This window comes from Cyrtonyx montezumae, unplaced genomic scaffold (assembly GCF_038088225.1).
Source record: "Cyrtonyx montezumae isolate F1298 unplaced genomic scaffold, pur_monq_1.0 scaffold_8, whole genome shotgun sequence".
Classification (NCBI taxonomy): Eukaryota; Metazoa; Chordata; class Aves; order Galliformes; family Odontophoridae; genus Cyrtonyx; species Cyrtonyx montezumae.
The window spans coordinates 91,266,762-91,282,206 of NW_027072089.1; the positions used below are offsets into that span (position 1 = coordinate 91,266,762).

Sequence of the window (15,445 nt, forward strand, 5' to 3'; positions counted from 1 at the left end):
TATTGTTCCTCGATGAAATTGATGCTTGCCAGTTAATTCTATGCTTGCTTGTAGCACAGCCTAAGGCATTACTGTTGCAGGAGTTAACTAGGCTCTTCAGTAATATTTCTGTTACTACAAATAGCCTAATTATCTGGGTAAGAGACAGAAAAGCACACAAAGTACTTCAAATCCATTGGAGAAGGTCAGGGGAACAAGCAGTCTTCTATGAGAAGAAGCACCACTTTAAAGGAATTTTCTTTCTAAATGGAAACTGATAAGAAATAAACATACACGAGAATGTAATTATAGTACAATTCATCAGAAGTTTGTAAGCAGTGAACACAGGTCTGGTTAGGTGCTCTAGCATAGCAAAAGTGAATCACAATATATGCAGTACTAAGAAACATCTGGTAATGGGGTCTGATCAGACAAAAAAATCACCTTGAAATCAGAAGCACAAATTAATCTAAATTAGTTAGATCAGTAATGAGAATCTTTTGAAATAACATTCAGAAACAATATTTCTTGGTTCATCTCTTCACCATTCTCAAATCTAAAAAACCTTTGGAATAAACCCTAAATTACTTCTCCTGCTAAAAAAAAAAAAAGGAGAAAAATACTATCTTAAACACAAGCTCTGACCCATACTCAGAGATCGAATCCAGTGTTTCACACAAGACACTTTCTGAATAAAGAGAAGGATGGAGGTATGATTTCCTTTTCATAACAGTCTGAGCTACTCAACTTTAAGATTCATTTGAAAAAATATCATCTCCAAACAATTCTGGCTAAAAATTCAGTACTAGACAGAAGTAAGGACACTTGCACTTACATGAATGATTATCCCTCTTCTATGAATTAGAGATGAAACATTATTTCAGAAGCAATATTTTGTTCCCCTCCCCCCAAGGAAAAAAAACAAAACAAAACCAACACAGTGGGAGAGCACAAGCAGACAAAAAAAGATGGAGAAATGACCACACTCTTCACAAGATTTCCAAACTGGTATTGCATGATCCTGTTTTTTTCCTAAGAGTAGGACATTACAGACACAGATGAAACAAATTTGTTTTGCTTTCCAATCAAAGTTCTTTCACAGTCAGTCTCCTGAAAATAAGTCTATCAATCTACTGGACTCACTGAGCAAGCATTTCATACATGGCATTTAAAAGGGCAGAAACATTTAAAGCACCAGTTTGGACATATGCACTTGATAGAGGATGCAAACTTTACTCTTACCATCATAGCTGTTTCAAAATTTAGCCAAATCGGTGCCAAATATTCTGAAGTATCAGATTATTAAATTAATCCACAAATAGAAGTGAACCACCAGAATTATGCACTAAAATTCACTTACGAAAGACGCAATACGCCCCTTAAGTTTCAGACCCAGCTTTTCCAGGAGAAAATGAGCAGTTAATGCACAAGTTACCCCTTTTAAAACTTCATCCCATGAACATTTGGGAATATCAGGTAGAGAAGAAAAAAGCAAATAGTATAATGTTACTGTTAAAACAAGTATTTAGGTCACGCCGAAAGTAAAGCCTCTTATTTATTCCCATAGAAACTACAGCTAAGAGCACAATAACACTATTTGATAGAGCACATTCTCAGCTACAAAACACTACTTTTCAACATAATCACCACCATTAACTAGACACTTTCACCAGCTATGAACAACACTGTGCATGGCAGTCTCACAGAATTCCTGCTGTCACCACTGCTGAAACATACTACCCACCAACTCAGTATACTAACATCCACTGTAAAGCCTGCATTAATATTCAGCAAGAGTCCGTGAATGTCAATGGATGCCATTTTTTCCACATGGAGGAATTCCATGACATACTTTTGCTTCATACACATTTCCGCATCTGATGCCATTCTGTCAGATTGCCTCTCCACTGCCATCTGCCGCACAGCAACAAAAGACAATCAAACGTTGCCAGGAAGGTCCAACTTCTACTGCTCTACCACCAACATATGCCAATGACATCATGAGTTAGTATACTAAGATATGAGGCTGCTCTGAAACTGATGTCTCCTATTTAGTCTTCAGCTGAACCTCTTCAAAGAATTCACAAAAAGGCTTATTTTAAATGCACTCAAAAGAAAAAAACTCCCTCCAAGGTTCTATCACAAATGAAACTTTTCACAGACTTCTGTAGATCTCTTTCTTTCGGTCAAGAATACCAGAACTAGCACCACAAGGAATCAGGCACATCAAGTCTTAGAAATGGAAAGATGGAATACAATTTGGTTTACAATCAGAACTTTTCTACTAAAGAAATAAGCTAGATGCTCATCAGATTGTTCATGCCTCCTTTCAGAAGTATGGAGTCCGCAGGTACAGGTAAGTTTCTGTAACCATACTGATCATGTAATCATTTACAGAAAACCAACTTCTATCTTCTTACCAAGTCCAGAGAATCACAGATCTAATTACCTTATATCCTCAAAGCTTATCTTTTCAAATAAATTGACTATAACTTCATGTGCGATTCCAAACAAGTACCAACAAAAGCTTTAAACATGGTTTTATGTATCAGAATGATAGTCTATACAAAAAAAATAATAATAATAATAAAAATGTCAGAGTTGCTCAAAGTAAGAGAGGAAATATATTCAACTACTGTTTCATTAATCATACGCCAACCTGCTTTGCTGCAGTACAACCTTTTTAAGGAGCACTTTACTGTATAATAGATTTGTAAAGCAAACATTGAACAACAGATGCAAAACAGAGGACTGGTGAGAAGTTTTATCTTATTGCAGTTCCTCATCAAATCCATTTATGCAACCCCTCTTCTGAGACAGCAAAAAAACGTAGGATTTCTCACTTTCCAAAAAAAAGTTCAGAAATCAAATGCTGAAGCTATCATACAAGAAGAGGCACATTTCTCCTTAAAATTAGTGATTTACACATTACCTGACAGAAACAAGTTGCTTGAAGTCTTCTAAATAGTAGCTCATTATTAACATATAGCAATATTCCCCAGCTTGGAAGATGATGGAAAACTTCAACAGTTCCGACTCAAAATAAAAATTCAAAATAAATCCATTATCCACATCCTCACACCAGCTGGAAAGTTACAAAAACAACTCAGAATAAAGTACTATTCTAAAGTTAGGAAAGGAAAAATTTTCAAGGTAACTGGACATCACTGCAAGTAAGACCTGCAGCATAATGACAAAAACTAACATAAGGAGAAAAAGAAACAGGAAAAACTCCACTGTATTGTTGACTCAAAATTAGACCTATTAATAGAATCACTTGAAATATCTATTCTGTCAAAGATTATCACAATCAAATCTGAAACTCGCAGTTATATGTAATTAGAGTTGTCCAGACAACTGGACAACTAATCTTCAAAATAAAAATATACTCTTAGTGATTAAATCAAATATAAATACAAAACAGTTTTTTACATATTTAAACTCAATTATATTAACACTGAAAATATTAACTGGTTTAGACAGTAGGATACGTGTAGAGTTCCATGTATCTGGATTTTGCCATGCTTTGTCTGGTGTAAACCTGTTGAATTCCAGCTCTTAGGTCATCCCATATCTGGTCAAGACCAATCTGTTTAAGTCCATGTGGATTCTGACTTCTATTAGATGACATTTTTTATTTCCTGTAAATTCTTCCAGTGCAGCAGCCTGAGATCTGGTTATTCATCCATCAGGATCATAAGTAAAGTAACATTCTACACTCAAACGCAGTAACTCAGTAAGAGATTCTTTATACTCAGAGATGCTTCCCAGGAAGATAATCTGTATGAGGAAAAAAAAAGTATATATTATAAAACATTCTACTAGAGGAAAGGAAAAAATTAATGCTGTAATTCACACAGATGAGAAATCCATTATGAAATCTGAAATACAAGAAACAAAGAATTCTGCAGTTTAGCAATGTGCTACAAAATATGATTGTTAATGCCTCCAAAGTCTGGATGCACCTCTACCAGCGCTGCTGGCAATAATAACCATAATGCTAATAAGAAAATAGAAACAACTGTTCCAAGTACCAGATAGCATCCTAAGAAGCACTTCAGTGCTTCACATTAGCTCAATGCTTAGTTATAACCTGTGGTTTAACAAATATCATGATGGTTATCTAAAGACAAACAGAAGGTACTAAATATTTTTCTTCTTTTATCACTAAACCTTTCCAGATCTGAGGATCTATCACAAAAAAATTCTTGCTAAACTACCTTGGATTTTCAGATTACCTATCTAGCAACTGCACGCCTATATGAATTTCTACGTTAAGTAAATGAACATCACTTCCCTGAAGTGTGTAAGAGAACATGCAGTCAGTAATAATAAGAAAACTGAGTGCATAACAAAGATTCACTTTTACATGAGTCCTCCACTGTAGCAATAAAATTGTATTCCCAAGTTAATACTGCAGTTAACTAGTTAAAGAAATAAACAAGAACTGAGTTGAAATAAATAATGATCAACTGACACTGTAGACTACTCTCTGAAATGCTGTAATATATAAAACAGTGAAACATTACTATCTCTTTGTCATGCTTCTAAAGAGAAAGAAATTGTGCCTTATGATAATAGAGCCTATACCTGACAAGGGTCATGTGCAACATTTTGTAATTTCAAGGATAGATTAAATTAAGGCCTGATAAACCTTATTGTTTTTCATCTCTTCACAGTAGAAGATAAAGATGTTCTTCCAGGATCTAAAATTTGACATCTGTTCTTTATGACAGCCACTTCAAGACTTACATTCCATTTGAGATGTCACACAGTTTTCAAGGCTAAATATTATATTATACCCTCCCTGTCCACTCCCCTCACAAATTACAGGGGGTGGGGGAAGGCTGTGAAAGGATGACAACATTCAGCATTTTCAATTAATGAATCAGTCTTCCCACAGGAACAAAGAAATAAAGAAACCTCATAGGCCTTTGCTATCCATCACCTCTAAGCGATCAAATCTCATGTTCAAAGTAAAAAACATTTAGAAGTATTTCCATTATGTCAACCTGTGCAACAAGTACTCATTTCAGTCTCTCCCTAAAGCTAATTTTTCTTTTGCATGAGCAGCAATTACTTGGAAGATTAGGAGGAGAAAAAACAAAAACAAAAGCAATATATATCCTATAAAATGTATACAACACTTAACTTTGCTGTTCCATGTTTCTATAATTATGGCAAATTAAGTATCAAAGACACTGGAACAGTGCTCCACACCAAACCATAAAACAAATCATATCTTATTTGCATTTAATGTCCGAAACAAGTGCGCTACAGAACTAATAATGAAGGAATTTCACAACTTTAAAATGAAAGCCAGGAAGATCAAAGGTCCAAGAGCAGCTGTTCACGTCTTTTTGAGTCCACAGTTTGAAGTGCACACTACACACCCACAAGCTTGGACTACAGTCCTAGTAGTCCTACAATCCTATTGCATTACAAGAGGAAACATGAAAATTAATTTCAGGTCTGAAATCCAAGATAATAAACTTAAGTCTGGTACTACTTGAACTCCCCATACACACAAAAGATGACACAGTTATGAACCCATAACTCTATTCCTATATCAATACCTATAAAAAGTAACTATAACTCTTATTAATCTGTAAAAAGAAAGCAGTCTAGAATTTGAACATTTCAGTAAAAATAAATAATATACATATACTTGTTCCAACTCCTACAAAATACTTCATGTATAGAAGTTCACAACAAAAGACCAACCCCTTAAATAGCTAAGAGAAGGTGCTATGACCATTACAACAACTCACTCAATGACACCACTCTGTCACACTGCCCCACCACTGTCAAAATTCAATGGAATGTTGCCAGGAAATTTGAACCTCTTCTACCATACTACCAACATAAGCAACTAGACATTGTGGGCTAATGTAATAAAAAAAGGGGGCATTACTTTAAGAGCAGGCCTTGTATTTTTCCCTAAACTTGGAAACAGCGAGATGTGCTATCCCCTCTCCTTTTCATTACTCAGGGAGGAACACACTACACATGGAAGGCATCAGATCTCACTTGAAAACAGCATCTTGAGTTTTACCGACCTTTTATCAAGAAGCTGTACAATTTTAGCTATCCTATATGAGGAAAATAACATGCATGCTGGATGAGTTCTATGACAAAAAGTAGTTAATTTTCAGGAATCATATAAAAAGCACACTGAAATCTGCCTGACTTATAGCATCTCAAGCCATATGCTGAAATTACTAGTTTATTTTGATGTTCCAATATAACTGTCACACAAAATGTGCATAGTTCTCATAACCACTTATTTTTAGACTACAGTTTTGAAGACAGTTTACTTCAGTAGCTGCATAAATAATTACAGACTGAATTTGAAGCTGCTAGCTTCCTGACCCACTAAGAACTTAGACGTTTTTTCTCCAGGATATGCAATACAGCTAAACAAAAAATATTTTCAAAAGACACAATCAGAAGCACATTAAATACTACCTTTATTCTAACAAAAGTTATTTGCTTACTCTTGTACTTATTTTAAAAACAATAAGACATTACACATTTATTTACATTCAAGCTACAATAAACTTAATTCCAATATAATTGAAGTGACCCTTAAGTATTACCACATCAAACAATTTGGCAGTCTTTGCCTTATTAAAAGTAGCCAAATGCATGTCAATTGCTTTGTACCAAGCCTCATGCTAAAAAACAAAAAGTAAACCAAACCCTTGTCATAATCTAATAAGTCCATTTACTCTTCTTATATCCTTACTTAGGGAATACAGGCAGTTCTACAGATAGAAAACAATGCCTAAGACTCCTCAAGTCACATAGACACACATCTTTTGGAAAGGTGTGTAAACAAAAAGCACAGAGCCAAGAACAACATACCTCTTTCCACTGCCAGCAAACCCATAAGATGGGATTCGCACTATTAAAGTTATAAGTATTAGCTTGAGCAGGAAGGAGGACAACTTAAAAATTCCTTCACCTTTAACTTCTGTATTTAATTACCATCTGATTTCAAGTAAGGTTATCATCATAAAATCAAAACTAATATAACATAGCTTAGCTGAGCCACAATCCTATACACACCATTTTATAGCATTGATGTTTCTGTCCAAGTATCTTAGGTCACTAAACTATAAACTAGATTGCCAGTTTGGGTCATTTTACATGCATAATCTTTACAGCAAGACTAGAAGCAAGCAAGCAATACTTCACACACTACAAACATGTAACTAATCAAAAACCGGAGAATCTGTCTACAGCAAACATTTATTTCCACCACGTTCCAGAAAAATAAATCCACAACGACTGTTTCATAAAAAAAAGTTACTCCAAAAATCATAACAAAACACATCAATACCAGGGAGAGAAATACTAAAATATTCCTTTTCCCTTCTCAACTCTAACAAAGATATTTAAGAAACAAATTATGCAAGTTACAATGTTCAGTTCTTCTATATCATCATTACACACTACTGAGCTACATGTAGTACAGAAATCTTTTTTTCAGGAGTTGTGTTATGCTCAACTCATTACCAAAAAATAAAAAAAAGAGGAAGTAAGCATGTTTAATTTGACAGTACTTTAATACCAAACTATGCTTGCAGTGTAATGTTTGAACACCTACTAGTTTATTTAAAGGCAATGTCTTCACTCAAGCCCTTACAAGTTCAGTTGTCTTCTTCCACTTTTTTCTTCCTGTGAGTTACTACTCTGATGGCCAGGACCTAAAGCTCTATAAGGAATACACTCATACCTTAACTCATGTATCAGCATCTAAGTTGCCAACTGGAAGAAACAAATGTTATTCCATACAGATAGAAAGATACCAAAATACAGATTAATTCAAATATTAAAAAAAAAGTCATGGGAAACAGCAGTTCTCACACATTAAGTTATGCATGAGTGCGTTCACTAAAAGTCTTTAAACTGACATTGTTTTAACTTGTATGCCTAATCTCAAGGATTTTTCCAAAACATGACAGTTCCTGAGAGCCTAAAGAAAATTTCAGTGTTCTGCTTTTTTACTTCTCTCTGCATATACTTCTCTCAGCATATTCTTTCACTGATTCTCAACAATACTGACTGCTTCTTGATTTCAGCTTTACCCTTATCTTTCTTGAGCAAACAGTTCCTGCAGCTAATTATAGGAATCTCATTAAAGTAATGGGACATCTGATAGAAAATAAACAAGTATTTAGGTGCTGTCTCATAAACAAAGGCTAAGTTTAGACAAGGTAATACTCCTGATATATCTACAGTCTTCTCCACTGAAGCTGAAGTAAACTTTTGTCGATATTAATGATCTATTAAGAAAAGTTTCATGGTAGTCTTACTGTATCGACATCGACTTTGTAATAAGAGCCCACATCCCTAACACAAGTACACTTCTGAAGTGAACGTCTGCTCTAATTTGAAGTCTAATGTCTTTCTGTGCTGCAAACAAAAATGCAGCATGTTTTTTTCCTTTTTCTTTTTTTTTCTCATTTAAGCTCAGCATGCAGTGGTAAGCCTCATAGCTTCTTAAAACACTGTTTTCAGCTCTTACATCATGGAAAAATGAAAGCAGCTGACATGAAGAAAAACAATACTAAATGCAGCAAGAACTGAGTCAAAATAAGAGTGTGTTGAAGACTAAGAAAGGCTTTGACAAAAAATGATGACCCTCAGAAACAATTATCTGTAACCCTGCTCTGTGACTTAAAATATGTATGGATGCAATTTAGAAAATACATACACGTGCCTGGATGGACAACATAGATCAAGGTGCATTTACTGAATTAATGAGGAAGACAAGGTTGATGGAAATGAGGGAGAGCAAGTCATGAAAGCACTATGTCAGATACTTGATACACCAAGCAGAAGGCAGAACAACATACATGGTTATTCTTAAAAAGCAAAATGAGAAGCGCTAACAGCAAGGAATCATACTGAATTCATCCTCCTGAAGAGTTTCAGGGTCAATGACAACCTCTTCACTGGGCAGCCCACTCCAGTGCCTGACCACTCCTTCAGAAATGTTTTTCCTAATATCTAACCTGAACTTCCCCTGGCACAACTTAAAATCATCACACCTTGTCCTGTTGCTAGTTACCTGGGAAAAGATGCTGACCCCCACTTTGGTACAACCTCCTTTCAAGTAATGCTCTCTACAACTAAGGTCTTCCCTGAGCCCCTTTCTCTCCAGACTAAACAGCCTCAGTTCATTCAGCTTCTCCCTCATAAGGCTTACAGTCCAGGCAACTCACCAGGTTTGCCTTCTCAGAACACACTTCAGGGCCTCAACATCTTTCTTGTAGTGAGGGGAGCCAGAACTAAACAGAGCTGTAAGGTGTGAGGTTAACAAAATGAATACCACCAAATGGTATTGTAGCCAAGATATATTATAGATGATATAGTTAAGATTATTGCAATGGAAAAGAGACAACTGAAATAAAAAGAAAAAAACATTCACCCATATCCTATACTCACAAAAGAAAACTCCAAAAGAACAATCTCTAAAAAGAGACCCTTTCCTTAGTGGTGGTCAGCCCTTAAATGGGGTTTAGGAGAGGTGGAGCCAGACTCCACCCCTTCTGCTCACACAGGTGAATTGCCTTCACCTGTGCTCCCACAGCTGACTCAGTGCTCACCTCAGGTGATCAATCAGTGGTTCAGGCTGTGATTCAGCAGTTCCCATACAACAGTACATAAGATATGGCCTCACCAGAGCTGCATACAGGGAGATGATCACCTCCCTGTCCTACTGGTTATCTCTGTTAGAATATTCAAGACAATTCTCTAAGTGTCAGTACAAATCCCACTCCATCATAGTACAATTTAGTGTACCAAAGCATAGAATTTCATACTGACCTGCTCATAGAATCATAGGGGTTGGAAGGGACCTCAAGAGATCAAGTCCAACTCCCCTGCCAAAGCAGGTTCCCTACACCAGGTCACACAGGTAGGCGTCCAGGCAGGTCTTGAATATCTACAGAGAAGGACGTTCCACAACCCCCCTGGGCAGCCTGTGCCAGTGCTCCATCACCCTCGCCATAAAGATATTCTTGCGCACATCCATGCAGAACCTCCTAAGCTACAGTTTCTGTCCATTTCCCCTTGTCCTGTCTCCACACACTGCTGAAAAGAGTCTGGCCTCACCACTTTGTCCCCCATACCTCAGATACTTATAAACCTAGATCAGGTCCCCTCTCAGTCTTCTTTTCTCAAGGCTAAAGAGACCCAGTTCACTTAGCCTTTCTTCATAGGGGAGATTCCTCCAGGCCCTTCACCATCTTTGTGAGCCTCCGCTGGATTCTTTCCAAGAGATCCCTGACTTTCCTGTACTGGGGTGCCCAGAACTGGACACAGTACTCCAGGTGAGGCCTCACTAGGGCAGAGTAGGGGGGGGAGGATCACCTCCCTTGACCTGCTGGCCACGCTCTTTTTAATGCATCCCAGAATGCCATTGGCCCTCTTGGCCACGAGAGCATGCTGGTGGCTCATGGTCAACCTGTCATCCACCAGGACACCCAGGTCCCTCTCTACAGAGCTCCTCTCCAGCAGCTCATCCCCCAGCTTGTACTGGTGCATGCAATTATTCCTCCCTAGATGCAAGACTCTACACTTGCTTTTGTTAAATTTCACCTGGTTTCTGACTGCCCATCTCTCCAGCCTGTCCAGGTCTTGTTGAATGGCAGCACAGCCTTCAGGCGTGTCAGCCAATCCTCCCAACTTCATATCATCAGCAAACTTGCTGAGGGTGGCCACTATCCCCTCATCAAGGTCATTGATGAAGACGCTGAACAAGACTGGACCCAGCATGGACCCCTGGGGGACACTGCTGGTTACAGGCATCCAACCAGACTCTGCACCGCCAACGACAACCCTCTGCACTCTGCAAACATAAAAAGCAAACATAAAAAGCAATTTTCACTTGTAATAATGTTTGCATAGAAAGTTTTCACGCTGCTCTTGGAGACTGGTGATTCTTATCTCTAAGTAGTACTAATGTTTAGAAGTGTCAGCCAGTCCTGACTAGAATCTCTTTCTGGCAGCATACTAATTTCAAAGCACCTTCCATCTTGGTACTTCTGCAAGGGAACAGTCTCACTGAAGTCTAAATAGGGATAAGGATTCACACCTGATTGTTCCCAGTTCAACTAAGATATCTAAAGTGGGAAAACAATCTTATAGCAAACAATTTTTTACTGCACAAAAAGAGGTTTGTATAAATTCAACAAATATTCAGCTAATTTTTAATCACTTTTAGTCTTCAACAGCTGCAACAAGCAAGGCAAAAGTGAAGCAAAAGTTAAAAATGATGCACACCTCTAACAGCCACACCTAAATCATTATCTCACACCATTAAGTCTTAAAGCTAAGCCTGCACCTAATGAAATCAATTTTAATCAATTTACTTAAGCGTAGCCGCTTTTGCATTTCACTCCTCCTAACGATGACACATCCACAAAGGTATGTGAAAGCATGAGAGACAACAAAACTTTGATAATAAATTTAGACAGAGAACAGACTGCTTTCTTAAGAAAAAAAAGTTTTTCAGTAAGTGTTTTAAATTGTATAATGAAGTTTCTTCTTCCTTGACTACACAGATAATTTGCTCATTGTATTACCATCATGAAAAGATGGAAAGAAATGCACTTAACAAAACAAAAATGTTTCCTATAATCCTTCTTCCTCCCTCCACCCACATTCTCCTCAATTAAGTCCTGCAAACTCTAGATAAAACTTCCAGATTTTTTATTTTTAGTTAAAATTCCAGAGTTTTCAATGCTGTGACAACGGAGAAATGAAGAACTTACATATGAAATTAGGCTTAAATTATAGAGAAAAGCAAGGTAAACTTCATAACTAACTACTCATAACGCAAAGAGTGCTTAAATCTAACTATGTTACAATTCTGCAGTTACATTAAAGTAAGGTTCTAAGTTACAGCACTACAGAAGTGCTTATCAGTACAGGACAACAATGCTACTTAATTACTTAATTCTGTCTGTAAAAGGTCAGAACTCCCTTGTAAATTAATTAGTAGCCAATCTGGGGCAGTTCCTCCATTGAATAATCTCCACCTTTTACAACAAAAACTTCCTCTAAAAAAAAAGTAAAAATACAAGCAAAAATTCAATGTATTTATTTTCCTTGAGGAAAATCCCACTTCAACAAGTAAGGGCAACTCAATGGAGTCAGTAACAGCATTAAAAATCTAAAGTTTACACCCTGTACAGTTTGAAGCTTTTACCGAAGTCACTGTGGCACCTGCCCACTCCCCCAGACACACCAAGTTAAGGCTGCACAGTGAGTACAGACAAAACCACCATCTAGCTACCTTATCTAATCCACTCCTGCCCTCAGCAAATTGGAAAATACTGGTTAAAAAGCACAATATGCATCAGTACTCTTCTATACCATACTGACAGTTCCCAATCTTCACATTAGTAATGCATACTTTTGATGTTTAAACAAGTGTGAGACATCTTTAAAATGACTTCATCTGCTAGGAAAATTTAAAAATATAAGTTCAAACGCTAGGTACAACCAGTCCCATAACCACTGACTCCCAGTATGTGATTCATTACTAAACTGAGTCCTAATGAAATAACTGCAACTATGCAGAACTAGACACTACAAGAAAATTAACAGATGAAAAGTAGTACTCAGAGATCTTAACATACAAATTGTAAGAAAACACTTTAAGCTGATCATCTGAGAAAACTTTTTCAAAGTACCTAATATTATCTCCATAACAGCATAGCTAGAACATCCTACATCACACCAAGACAGAGGATAAGTCAAATTCAAAAAAAGCCACCCTTGGATCAGTATCCAAATTAGGGTATGCAGCAATATAGCTTAAATTAATTTCAATGCTTTATAAAAATGCTATGAAGTTTTCTCATGCAGAGGAAAAAGGACTATGGTGAAAGGAGAATAACTTAGTTAAGACAGCACAATAATTTTGTCAATCAAGTAGTGAAATGTATATGCCTAATTTAGGTGCCTACTCAGAAGCCCAGTTCAGTTGCTCTGAGCTGCTGTGAAGTTACTAGGATGCATTGAGAAAGCAAGATCAAGTTGTCAACATCAGACAGAAAACTTGGACTCTAAAGTTAGATGCAGAAATTACTCCTCAGATTCAACGTATTCCCCACACTGCCACAGTATGCAGTGTTCAGTGTTCAAATAATACCTCAAATACTTTGCAACAGTAAGATTGACTGCATATCATAATTTTAAGGACCAAAGCAAGTAAGACAGACATAAGAAATTTGGCAACAACTCCTGAGAAATAAGAGAAATCACAAAGCAGAGGGAAAAGACTACTTCACAGCAGTCACCAAGTGCCAGTGCAATGACTCCTAATCATCAAATGACAATACTACAGCAGCTCACTTCAATCATATCTGGAGTAAAAACAATGTACCAAAAAGTATCTATCTCAAAACAAATGCATCCTAAACACACTCTGTATCTAATAAGTACCAACTTCAAGTACTGCAGTAACAGAGTATTACAAACAGTATTTGACATAATTTAAGTCACACAGCCACGAGGTACTTCTGCTCCCGATGGAAACTCTTCTGTCAGGACTAAAGAGGATGGTCTGAGATGGAAGTTTTTTCTAAACTAGCACTGGGTTGAGTGTATTAAATTCATATATGAACACATTTATCAGCAAAAGGTTGTTAAGGAAGTCAGTAACAAGCAAATGAAAACAAAATAAGGTGAAACAAGGAAGTACTCTGTAATCTCCTAATGCTTACAGATGACTTAAGCTCACATTCTTTTCTTCTCAAAGGCACAACTGGAGGATTTAAACAGAAAGTGCAAGAGACAGCAAGTGAGCCTACAAAGGAAAAGGAATATGTCAAACGGAAAAGAGCATTAGGTGAGATATCAAAGATTTTTAAGACAAGAAAGTAAGATCAGAAGGGCAAAAAAAGAACCATGGTGAAAAAGACAGTTACTGGGAAGAAGAAAGCTGAAACAGGAAAGGTGATAAGGGAATATGATGATGATTAAGAAATACAACTTGAAAAGGAAATAAGGATAGGAAAAAAAAACAGTAAGGACATAGCTTTCAGTGGCAGTCAGTGGCAGTTACTGGGTGACAAAGGAGGTGATTAGCTGCAGTGACAAAAATCTGCAGGATGAGCCATCTGGATGGAAGCAATAAATATATGAACAAACAGGTAAGAGTTATTGGGGGGGGGGGGACCTCTCCCTGGGAAACAGAAGGGAGAGCCTGAGGCACTGTCCTTGAAAGAGAAGACTAGGGAAATCAACAAGAAAGGAATTACTTCAGAGATGACAGAAAGGTGCTGGGGACAGAGAAATTTCTTTGGCTACAACCACACAGCTCCTACACAGACCTGAGTGCCAGTAGAGTTTTGCAGTGGAGACAACAGGGCGAAAGGCAGCCACATGGAGAAGGCAAAGGAGAAACGAAGACAGGTGAACAACTAACACTGGTGACTACACAGGCTACAGGAAAAACTCCAGAGGCCTCAGGATAGAATAGAGGAGGCCTAGGTTGAATATGACCTGGTTGTGCAGTCCTAGCACCAATGAGAGGGCAGAAGAGGTGTGGGACCGTGGAAAAAAAGACCCGAAGGGCCAGAATCTGAGAGATGTAAGGCTATAGCAACGACCTCAGCAGTCCAGGCCACGTGCCGGGAAGGACTGGGAGGCGGGAGGAAGGCCAGGCCGACCCAGGGAGGGGAGCGGGCACGCCAGGCGACAGATCTGTGAGGCCCGGGCTGCTGGCAGCGCGGACCACCGCGGTCCGGCAGGACAATGTAATTCTAATGCGTAGTTAGAGGCCTCCAGCACCGGCCCGCAGCTTCGGAGCCAGACCTCTGAATCCGCCGGACGACTCTCACCGCCTCGACGGCACACGCCCGGTAATAGAAAGGCGGGCGGGCAGGTCGGCCAGGCCCAGCCTCTCCTGCTCCTGCTCCCGCTCCCGCTCCCACTCCCCGCGGCATGACTCAGGGCCGAACCACGCTCCACTAAGTCCTCAACACCTCGACCCAGCAGAGCCTCCCCACCCAACACGGCTTTGCCTCGCCTCCGGCCTGGCTACGACACAGCACCACAGCCTCCCGCACTCACCAATATCGCACGTCCCGCAGAGTCAGGCCGCGTCTGTGCGTGCGTCCGTGCGTGCGCCCGCCCCTTCCGCCTGCGCCGGGCCCAGATCCGCCACCGCCTCCCGTCAGTGCGGCTCAGAGTGATAGAGCACCACCCCCCCGCCACCGCCTCGCTTGGCTCGACTCAACCCCCGGCGCGGAGCGGACCTGACTATGGGCAGGCGCGGAACCTGGCCAGCCCGCTGCTACCGCCGTTGTCTCTCCGCTCCCTGAAGGCCAGTGAGAGGCTGGCAGAGACAGCGTGGCAGAACCTCTCCCCGCCTACGCTACCGGAAGAGATCAGCGTAGCTTGAGCCTCACAGCCGGAACCAAAAATGACTGGCAGCCACGGC

The 15,445-nt window shown here is 39.0% G+C and overlaps 1 protein-coding gene across 1 annotated transcript in view; it reads right to left on the bottom strand.

The window, feature by feature from the left end:
* The window catches only part of CUL1 (cullin 1), a 51,959-nt gene extending 36,869 nt beyond the window's left edge, over window positions 1-15,090 (bottom strand). Inside the window, exons 1-2 of the mRNA XM_065753080.1 lie at window positions 15,076-15,090; window positions 3,471-3,759 (exon numbers count right to left, since the gene is read on the bottom strand). Of these exons, the coding sequence (XP_065609152.1) occupies window positions 3,471-3,610 (140 nt within the window). The 5' untranslated portion in view covers window positions 3,611-3,759; window positions 15,076-15,090. The remainder of the gene's footprint in view (window positions 1-3,470; window positions 3,760-15,075) is intronic.
* Between the last annotated feature and the right edge of the window lie 355 nt (window positions 15,091-15,445).